Raw genomic sequence first — 11,503 nt, 5'->3', positions numbered from 1 at the left:
GAATGCCGTCCTTCAGATTTCACATCATAACTCTTTAAGAGTATAAAAAGTCCTGGTGGTTATGTAATGCCCAGACAATTGACAAAGTTTGAGAGATAAAACGTTATGAAGGATGATTTTATTTACCACAAGCTGCCTGTATTTTGTTATGATATTCTTCTATGAATCTTTGAATCCACCCAACTTTAAATGAGCATATCCATCATATCAGAAGTGGATGACACAATTTGCTAATATCCTGTATTTATGAATAGGAGGTGATATTGTATGAGCAAACAGTTGACGTTATATGCTACATTATGAAAACATCTGTCATCGTTTCAGACATGCTGCTTTGGCAAACTTTAGTAAGTCATCATAACCTCATAATGTTTTGTTTGCACAAGACAGATGGAAAAGAGAGAATGCCATGTATTGCTGTTATTATTGCATTCATGGTGCACACAAAGTTTTTTCTTTTCCTCAAAGTGTCAATTATGGAATTGTTAACGGAGCAAAGATGCCTGTTAAGATAGTTTACACTTTTGTTTGGCATGTAATTGTCGTCTGCATATATCTTCTGCATTGATCAGCAAGTATTAAATTGACTATATGTATCAAGGTGCTGCTCTTTATGTTAAAGGTCTCATATTGTAAAAAGTGAGATTCTCATGTCTTTTATATTATAAAGCAGGTTTAAGTGCTATATAAATACTGTTAAACTATCAAAACGCTCAATATACGGAGAAATACACACAGCCCGTATTCAGAAATTGTGCGTTTGAAACAAGCCGTCAGGATTTCTGTCCATTTGTGATGTCACAAATATACAATATTTAGACCATTTCACAGTTTTAAACGTAAACATTCTAAATGTGTCCGTTTATTTCCTGTTGCAGTGTATGTGAATAACATCAGCTGACAGGAAGTAAACATGGACCCAAACTGTTGCCTAGCAACGCAATTCCGTTGAAATGCACTAAAACGGAGCGTTTCAGAGAGAGGGTGAATACAGATATATTCAGACGGACAGTATGAGGAAAATAAAGTTGTTGTTTTTTACATTACAGCGTGTAAACATGTTCTAATAGAAACACATAATACACGTATGAACTTGTAAATGAGCACGATATGGGACCTTTAAACTTTAATCTCATATTAATTTGTTTCCATGCTTGCATGTTACCTTGCACGGCAGCTGGATTCTCGCAATGTCACAAGATCACACGAAAATCCGTCCAGTCAGGCCTTCAAGTAATGCGTTTGTGAAGGCCTGTTCACACAAAAAGGGGTATAAATGCCATGATAATACGCAAGAAGTAAACCTTTCTTGATTTTCGCATCTTTTGTACACCATGTATTCTGTACTGACTGCAATGAAAATGCATCCGCGTATAAATACTACGGTAAAAGTGAGTGACACTTATTGTGGAAAAACACTTATTGTGGGTTGGTGAGGAGATGGATGGGCCCAACAAACACCTGACTTTTGACTATGAGGCTCTTGTTCGAGGCTGTTGTGACGCGTTTTCTTTAGTTGTTTCCCTACCTGTGAGACTTGAAGCTACAGTTGGCAGAAATAAGTCAGCGTTGACTTCTGATTTCACACGGGACAGGAACAGCGATGTCCTGGGTGAAAGTCTGGTGTTTTTTTGACCCACCCATCCACCCTGACCTCCTCCCTGTGAGGACTTTGTCGCTCTTTATACTATGTCACCTGTCCTGGCTCACTATTACGTGGCGTATATGAATTGAGTATGTGGGTTATACAAATTATAGTGCATTATTTTTTGTAAGTATAGCTACAAAAAATATGTGAAAGACACTATTGATACAGTATTATAGTATAGTATAGTATAGTATACTTCTCTCTCTGGTCTGGTTTCTGGCTTTGAGTTCACAAATATTGATTGAACTTCCCAGGGCCATGGAAATAACATATTGGAATTTAGGTGGTGTTCCCCTTTAATGTATGGAGCCCCGACACTAACAGAATGCAGTAAAAGGATATCAAATGAGTATAAAAAAATCACTGAATATATCAATAAAACATAACGTTAGTTAAATGATTAAAATGGAGTGTCATAAATATATAACTTTATATGTTTCCTTTACTCTCCATGATGTGTAATTATGGGGAAATACAACATGCCTTACATATCAACCTCTGTCCTTCACAATCAATAAAGCATGGGCCATGTGAGTTTAATGATTTTCATATTTAATGATTTACTGGAGCGGGTAGGCAGCGATTATCTGCTTCTTTCCAATTAGCAATGTGTTCTGATTTTACACCTCTGACATGGAAAATAAATGAAGAGGTAAATATTACATGCATTTACCATAGCCTACGTCCATCTGTCAATTTTTTTCTGACATTTACACATATCAAAGTCGTCACTACATAATTAATTTCACACATGTGGCAATTAGCCCGTCTCACAACATTACTACGTACTACAGCCTGGAAAGTGCAACGGACTTGAATTAACACCTCTCCACACACTCTGAACACCACCACTTATTTAGTGTTCATCTATCATATGGCTTTGCTTTAGAAAATTGTTCCTGTAGAAATATCATACATTCATTATCCGTTGCCTTATTTTACCATTACTTGCTTGTATTTCAAAAAGGCAAAAAAAAAGAGCAGTTGAAAGCTTAAATTAATTAGGATCTGTAATGTAGACGCTTCTCTTCAGGAATAGCGAGACTATAAGGACACAAGGGTGGTTGTGTAACCATGGAAACACACTGATACGTGTCTTGAGTGCACGTGTTGTGACTGGGCCCGCTGTTACTGTGCATGTGTGTTGTCACACCTGCATGCTGCTACACTTGATCTTACTGTTGATGTGATCTCAGCAGAGCTGATATGTTTAAGTTCTAATTTAATTCCACAGCAGCCTGTGCTCTCTTTATTTTCTATGTATAGATAGATGCATGTGCAGTTTAGAAAAGGTATAGTAACAATATAATAAATGCACGGGTAAATCCTACCAAAGGCCGCACGCGTAATGGTGTGTTCACACCGAGACCCTTACCAAAAGGAAGTCTATTCTAGTAAAAGAGTATACTTTCAGTTTACTTTTTATGTACTTAGAAATATCTGATTAACAACAGTATACTTAAATATACAGTACTTGGCTCATACTGACAAGTAACTTGAACTTTACTTAAAGTGTGGGTCCATGATGTTGGAAAGCTAGCATCATTTGAAAGTAGCATCGCCTCAGGAGCTCCGTCTAAACCCCCTCCCCTCGGGGCTCCTTCCAAGGCAACACACAAACACATGCACGAGCACCGCCGCATCGTAACTACTTCACAGAGCGGAGAGAGGACCTCAACTCAACAATGCTACCTCATGACAAGGCAGGGAGGCATCTGATTGGTTCTTTCCAAGCGGACCGCAAGGCAGCGATTGGTAGACATTTTTACAGGATTTCAGCAGCTACAGATGACGGCTCTTTTCCGGTCCTTCTTCAGAGCTCATAATTAATGGATCGCTGTCGGGGTGTAAAGACCATTTCAACCAATATAACTAATAGTGTCTACTGGAGAACATCGTCAACCCTGCCTTTAAGTGTACTTTATAAAATAAACTTGAAGTATACTGCTTTTTTGTAAGGGGAGCGGCGCGATGACATATAAGGTCAATTGAAAGAGGCAAACGTATGCGAACACAAGATTTGCGTGATGCTTTTCATGAAAGCCTATCAGTGTTGAGATTCTCCTCTTGTCACTGACGTCCTGATCTGTTTACTGCAATCAAATCACAGCACAATCTGAGAAAATTCTCATATTTTGTTAGGCTAAATAAACTATTTAAAATCCCTCTGGGATCAGCTGGAAAATGCATCGCCACAAAGCTGTAAACAGGGGCCATGAAAAGTTATGGTTATTCATGTTGTACAACATACACATTAATCCAGCAGTAATGCAAGAACATCACGTATAATAGTTAATCACCAACAGGGAACATTTTACTCCATCACAACTGACAACATGTAACATTAGATCCTGACCCGTATTGATACACAGGCTTGTGCACATGCAGGACATATTTTAAATCGGTTCATGCATCTTTCTTGCCATCTCTGTGTAGCGGCCAACTCTTCCAGAAAATGTCAGTTTCTTCTTGTGCCTTTTCAGAGACCTGATGTGCTGAATCAAGAGTGCATACGCGAGAGTTTCGCGGTTTGCGGGGTCCCTTCTAGGCACGACCTTGAATTGTCCCTTTAAAATCACATTGCATTAGGGCTTCATTTTTCTGTTATACCATTATGTGTAAATATAATATTTACTGACATGCTGTTAAGGCCTAATAGACTACAAGTCAATCCAAAACACAAGCAACATTTAGCCTTTAGTTCAGCCTTAACAATTGACACATTGGCCATGTTGTTAACATAATGCTCAAATGTTCAATTTACATACTAAACATCTAACAAACATCTGGTGTCATAATTTCTATGGACTACCAACATGACAAAGTAAATGAAGCCTTACTAGTGCAGGATAGGAAGAAGGAAGCGAGAGAACGTATAAATAATAGGTGAATAGAACTTCTGAGGGTAGACACTAATGATTTATTTTAAATGTGTTGTTTCGGGGGCCCACTCTCATTGTCGCAGCGTGAGAGTGTGTGTGTGCATGTTCCAAAGCAAAAAAATTATCATCAGGTTTAAAAGCTGCATATCATAAATCTGTGCAATCTGTGTGGGAGGGGGAAATGAACAAAAGACATTAAATGAATGTGTGTGGGAGTGTGCACGTGTCCCGTGTGCGTCTGTCGGAAGTGAACAGCAGATTTAAGCTCAGTCATCTTGGGAGAGATGTCGTGATTAAAAAGAGAAAAGCTTCTTTGAGAAGGCAAAGCTGAAGGTCTCCACTGTGTGTGTGTGTGTGTGTGTGTGTGCGCGCGCGCGCGCGTGTGTGTGCAGTGTGCACGTGTGTGTTTGTGTGTTTGGGTGACATCACAGCAGTGGTGACATCATCACTGCATCGTGACATCACTAGATGGAACACTGATGGAATAAAGGAGTGTGACATCACAGCAGTGGTGACATCATCACTGCATCGTGACATCACTAGATGGAACACTGATGGATTAAAGGAGTGGTGACATCAGTTGTGACATCATAAAGGAGCGGTGACATATTAAAGGATTAACATTCAGGAGAGAGTCCCAGAATCACACAACTGTAGTTGAATCTGAAGACTCGATCAGACGAAACACATCGACTGAGAGAAGCAGTTGTCTCAAGAGAAAGAGGTATGAATTTTATGAATGCATTGCTTTAGATTAAAATTCCCAACAGTATATGAAGCAGTTAGAATGAGCCTCAACATTTAAATGCAGCTTACATGTTAGTTAATAATAATAAGGGCTGCAACTAACGATTATTTTCACTCATCAGACTACCTACTGAGAGAAGCAGTGAATTTCTCTCCAAAAACCACAAAGCATCGACAAGAATTGACCGTAAATCAGCATCATGCAATCATCAAGAACTTCCCAGCCAGAAGCCATCATGCCCGAGTTCAACGTCCGTCGCGTTGTTTCCAAGCTGCTGAACTCCTTCTTTAAGGGGATGACGGCGGATCAGTGGGGAATGATGAAATCCGGCAGCCCCGACGACGCCACTATGACCATGATGGGAGAGTTGCTGTTGGACATCACAGCGGCCTTGACAAAAGCTTTCCTGAAATCTCTCGGGAGCAGGACCCTGGCGTCTGAGGACGACGTCCAAATCAATCTGGGAAACGCAATCTCTCAGGGTTTTGCCGAAGCTCTGGGCGTCGACGTCTCGGTTCAGTGTCCGAGCTCCAAAAGCTTGACGACGTTGATCTCTGAAGAGGTTTCGGAGAGCGTCCGAAGTGCTCTCTCCAGCCCCGAGGGCATAGTTCAGCGCCTCACTCCTCCCAGCAGACTCAACAACATGATTCTGCACGCCTGCAAAATGTGCCAGGCGTTCATCGGCAAGATGAAGTCGGTGTTCTCGCCTCGACCGCGCAAGCAGAGGACCATCTGCGAACAATCAGATGTGGAACTGGAACCCTCAGACGCCGAAGTCCGCCATGCGGCGACGCCTTCGTCGGACGTCGTGATTTCGATGAAAGACATCACGTATGTCACGATCATCATCAAAAAGCAGTTGAACGACATTACCGAACCTCTCTTGGTTGACGTGCCGGACTCCGAGTACACGTTGCTGCAGTCTCAAAACTCTCGGGAGATTGAAGACGTCGCGGAAGAAATTGCTCGGAGTATCGCCGAAGATGCTGTAAGACAGACTCCGTCGGCGCAGAAGAGCAAACGCTCAAAGAAAAGCATCGGAAACAAAATTAAGAAGCTTTTGGCAAAGTGCTTTGCCAAAACGTGCATCCATCGCATCGTGGCACAGATGAGGAAAAGATTCCACCGAGGCTCCAAAGTTCACAGTCGGGAGTCGGCAAAGTCTCTCACAAAGAAGATTACCGATCTGATGAAACAACCAGAAAACCGCGATCTTCTGGGACTCGGCACTCCACTCATAAACATTCCCCCCGGTCGAGTCTTGGAGTTCACAAAGGTCTTAAGTGATCTCCTCTACATACACATCACACATGGGCCAGAGATCATCCCCGAGCCGGTGATACGTGCCAACATGCGCGCCGACTTGCAGCGGAAGGTGCTCGGTTTCCTGTGTCTGGCCAGATGGTGGCAGATCTTTCAGTCCGACAACCTCGTCGACAATATGAGACACGCCATACTGGGGACTAAGCCCAGGGCCAAGAAGCCTTTGGCAATCGCTGCACCGCCTGCCCCGGTATCCGTGATGAAGAGTCGTGATGACTTTGCACGGCGAGCGCGGAACGAACAAAAAAAAAACTGCGTCGAGGTGATCTTGGAGAGGCTGGTCACGCGGATCTTCAAGAAGGCAAAAGTGACCTGGACCCTTTCAAACGTCCAGGACATCATCCAGCGCCTTTTTGATCAAACGTGGGCCGAAGTCGAGGGTCTCGATTTCGATTCCAGCCCAGAAACATTGGAAAACCTCGAAAAGGCCATTTACCGGGACCTGATTAAGACGTGGGGCACTGCGATGTGGGTGCTGGTGTCCTTGAAAGGGGGTCAAACGGCAGTCGGAGAGCATATCGCCTACGCCGTCAAAGGTCACCTGATGGCACCACCGAGACAGAGGTGCTGCATGTGCAGGTGCTTCTCTTCTATGCTCACCGCCGTGACGAGGCGTTAAGGTGGTTTATGGGTCCACATATAGTGAATAATTGGACTTATTCTATAGATAAAAAACGTCTTCAATGTGTCATTCATCTTGAAGGAAAAATTGCCTTTTTCCTTCTGAATGAATGCGAGGGCTTGAGCTCTCAGCGCCACCTCAGTAGTCAGTGTTGTCTACTGTTGTGGAACGCACGGGTTCGATCTGGGTGATCCAGTTCTCCCACAATCAGTGCATACTAATGGACATCTAATTAAATACAATAAATAATAATATAAATAAATAATATTCATTAATTTCTTATTTCTTTCATCATTTGCTGTAAATATTCAACTCAGACTGAAGTTCTGCTGATACAGTGAATTTTTATAAAGTGCAAAAATAAAGTACAAAGAAAAGTGTTTTGCGCACTCTCTTCCATCATATACACTAATCTTAATTATTGCTAATTTTAATGAGTTTACCTGCCTGACTGTAAACATGTAGAGAATTATTGTAAAGGAGAATCAGGTTTCTTGTCTGTATTAGCTCACACAGTCTGTAAATAGCTATTAATATTTAAAACCACGTCTATTCCTGACCGATCAGAACTGTTGTAATTAAAGATCATTAAACCTTATTTATCATGTTTATATATTTATTTACTGACACCTTCACTGTAAGGTGTATCAAGACATATCACAATGATGGTGTATTGTTTTACTAGAAACATAAATGCACTCTTATTCAATGACAATAAATGAGGTTATTTTAAGGGGACGTGTGTTTTTAAGTGTAAAGAGAACTCATACATTAGTTCATTCAATAAGCCTATAAATCTGGGGTACACCAAGGCTGTCCACATTCTGCAGACAGGTTCAGGTGAGTTTACCAGGTCAACAAGTGACTGTGAGAGAGTTGGAAAGCATCTCCATCACTCAAGGTGGAGGGAGCACACACAGTGACGGTGTAAAGATGGACCAAACAATCTAATACAGGAAGTGATTATGTTGATGTTGTGCTTTTATTATGTTGTGCTTTTATTTTATAATGCAGTTAGGGCCCAAACGAGACCTTAGTGTGTGTGTGTGCAGACGTGTGTATGTGTGTGTAGTGTGCACGTGTATGTGCATGTTTGTGTGTGTGTGTGTGTGTGTGTGTAGTGTGAGCGCGTGTGTGTGAGTAGTGCGCACGTGTGTGTGCACGTTTCTGTGTAGTGTGCATGTTTGTGTGTGTGTGTGTTCACGTGTGTGCGTGTTCATGTGTGTGTGTGTGTGTGTGTGTGGCGTGTTAACCTGAGACTTTGATGATTGTTTCATGTCAGGATGCCATTAGAGGTCGTCCCTTTGGAGGATGGACACTGACACCATTTAGATTGTGCTTTTAACCTTTGTAGACGGTCAAACACACACACAGACACAAACACAGCACGCCAACATGCTCTCTTTATCGTCATTAACCTCAGATGTGATACCCTGTAGTTTGTTCCATCACGTAGCTATAACATGACCCCTTGCCGTCACTTTTCAGTCGCAGTAAATGCATGCTTAATGTTGTGAATTAAACAAAAACACTTGCTTAAAATCAGGCAATAAAACCACTCAGGTTTATGAAAAAAACAACATGGTTGGGCTTAAAACTACTACATTTGTACGGCGAAAATGACACTGAACGTCGTGAACGCAAACAGCTGATTGTAACGTGATGGATATGAACAGTGGTCTCCCGGATGAAAGCCTTATGTTTGTCATACCCATCCACCTCCCCTTCCGCCCACCCGGTGTTTTTCTTTCGCTCTTTAAACTACGTCACCACAGCGCATTCCCTGAGTGATTAATTATTACTGGCACTAAAGGGTGCCTTGTGTGGCGGTATCTGACGCAGACGGCCGTGACAAAGCATCGATATTTGACGCCCTGGGAATGAGAACGGGCTGGAGACAAACCACTTATTCAATTCGTTGTCACTCCCAACTCGTTAAATACCGCCGTTTCCTGCAAACCAGCCCAATCGACTCTCCACCAGCCTCCGAGCCTGCACCCTGGCCTACTCACAGCCAGCCCACCTCCCAGTCTATGAGGCTTTGGTGAGTCTGCAGCCAGCCTGTCCTGATCCAGGTCGTGCAAAACCCATTCCTTGGGGGGTACAGGGGGTCTTTAGGGGGAGATAGCAGGTCAGCAGTAGATGTCACATAGAAGTGGTGTACATCATCTGGAAGCTGGAACCTGAAGATTAATTTGAGGTGCAGCTCAGCACTGTGTGTCAAGTTCTTCTAGTCATTAATAATGAACATGAAATCATTAATTCAGTGTATAAGGGATATGATAATATATAATAAGAACATGATGATGGAAGTATGTGAGGGTCCTTCAGATGTACTATTATGTCTCACAAGTCGTTGCAGCAATTTTTGGGTTGATACCATTTGTTACACAAAATGGTGCTAAATTTAACAATTTTTTATCATTTGAGAATTGATAAAAATTATCAATAATCCCTCCCAAATACCAAATTAGGACACCATGACCTTGAGGAACACCATAGAAAAAGCCATGCTGTGATTTGGGATCCTAAACTTTTGACTTATAGAGATTTCTGCAAGAATTGCATTTTTCGGCGACTGGATGGTGAGCTCTCCTGTTCTGGAAACTGCTCAGAAAGCCCCTTATTGTCCATCTGGCTAGGAAAGCCATCCATCCATCCGTTTCATGAGGCTGTGATTATCCTAGAGGTCACCACAAGGTCATTTTATACAGTGATGTGAAATTACAAAAAAATTGTCTCACTACCATGAAACGTCTCCTATGGGGACTAACATCATCACACATGAATACAGTTGGGCTCATTGGATCCACAAAAGTCTCAGCTTTACAGTGATACCCAATTGATGTAATTCCAAGAGTGTTTAGCGAACCCAGTATGCAGAAATATTTAAACACACCATTTTAGAATAGGTGAAAATAACACGTTTATACTGCATTAAAAAAACTGCATGGTTTTTGCCTAAGGGGAGACTCGTGGGTACCCATAGAACCCATTTTCATTCACATATCTTGAGGTCAGAGGTCAAGGGTCCTTCCCGACTATCTAGCATGACATGATACCAGTGTATTCCTTAGTTTTTCTAGTTTCATATACAGTATCTGTATCTTCACTGGCTCTACTGAATCTGCTACTGCCTCTGAAAGACAGTAAAGTGGGTTGGGATCGCGGGTCTCAGAGGGCTAAACTGTGCCTGCGAGTGTCAGTGAATGTGTGTTTTGCTTAACCAGGCTAGTGTGGTATCCATGCATTCCTACCTGTCACTTCACACTATGGGTATGTGTGTACGGGTGTTCAGTCAGTACATATACAGTATGTGTTGGTGTTTGTGCGTTGTGAGAAAGCCATCATCTTTCACAATACAAACCAATTTCACCCAATAAGGCACCGGAGAGTGAGATGAAGCGTTCCATTTCCGTTCTGAAAACACAGACCCACTCACTTTCACCCCCTCTCTCCAACACACACACACACACACACACACACACAACCTCTCTTTTTCACAAACAAGCAGTCACGTACAAACACACTGTTCAAGGTCAGAATGTAAAGCGAAGCAATGAGGTGTTTCACTGTGCCATCTGTCTGCCTTATATATATACATACGTCTCACTTGTTCCACTCTGCGTCTCTTTATCGTGTTCTTGTGGGGCTCTGGCTGCTATTGGACCTCACACTCTTTGTTTTGGCTTTGATTGCTGTTCTTCTTTTGCTTCACCTAATTGTTCATTTATCAGTGGGAAGCCACCAAGCCTTTATCACAGCAGCCATTCTGACATGTCATAGTAGGAAAAGCACAGTCGAAACAAATATAGATAACGATGGCTCTGTTCCATTCGAGCGTCCCAGTAAGCCATGATAGTGTGACAGTGAGCGAGCACACACAATACCAGGAATCCTGAAACCAACCTGTTCTCACTCCCAGCTCGTCAAATACTGACTTTGGTCAGTGCTCCTTGGCATCAGAAACCGACCCACGGAGGCACCTTATAGCAACAGTATGTGACGAACCGGGTTTTCAACTATCTCCAATGTAAACCCGTCCGCGGCGTTATTAGACGGTCAGAGCATGTGTAGTATTAATAGCGTGAGAGTCTGCTAAAGAAAGGAAGGGTGGTCGATGGGTCAAACAAACACAAGACTTTCAACCAGGAGACCGGTGTTCGTGTCCCGTCTGAAACTTAAAGTAACGTTGACTTATTTTGTCACGTCAGTCATTAGTCACGTCAGTCGTTAGTCAGTAAAGTTAACGTCAACCACGACCGTTACCTAACCCTAAC

General features: G+C 42.3%; 1 protein-coding gene across 1 annotated transcript; it reads left to right on the top strand.

Moving 5' to 3' along the window:
• Positions 1-5,122: 5,122 nt before the first annotated feature.
• On the top strand, positions 5,123-7,220 carry LOC141775896 (uncharacterized). Its single transcript, XM_074649636.1, has 2 exons — positions 5,123-5,254; positions 5,400-7,220. Exon 2 carries the CDS (start codon positions 5,478-5,480, stop codon positions 7,218-7,220), a length of 1,743 nt encoding a protein of 580 aa, XP_074505737.1. The 5' UTR covers positions 5,123-5,254; positions 5,400-5,477.
• Positions 7,221-11,503: the final 4,283 nt, after the last annotated feature.

This window comes from Sebastes fasciatus, chromosome 10 (genome assembly GCF_043250625.1).
Source record: "Sebastes fasciatus isolate fSebFas1 chromosome 10, fSebFas1.pri, whole genome shotgun sequence".
In the NCBI taxonomy this organism is placed as follows: domain Eukaryota; kingdom Metazoa; phylum Chordata; class Actinopteri; order Perciformes; family Sebastidae; genus Sebastes; species Sebastes fasciatus.
This window is presented reverse-complemented; position numbering and strand designations above follow the sequence as displayed.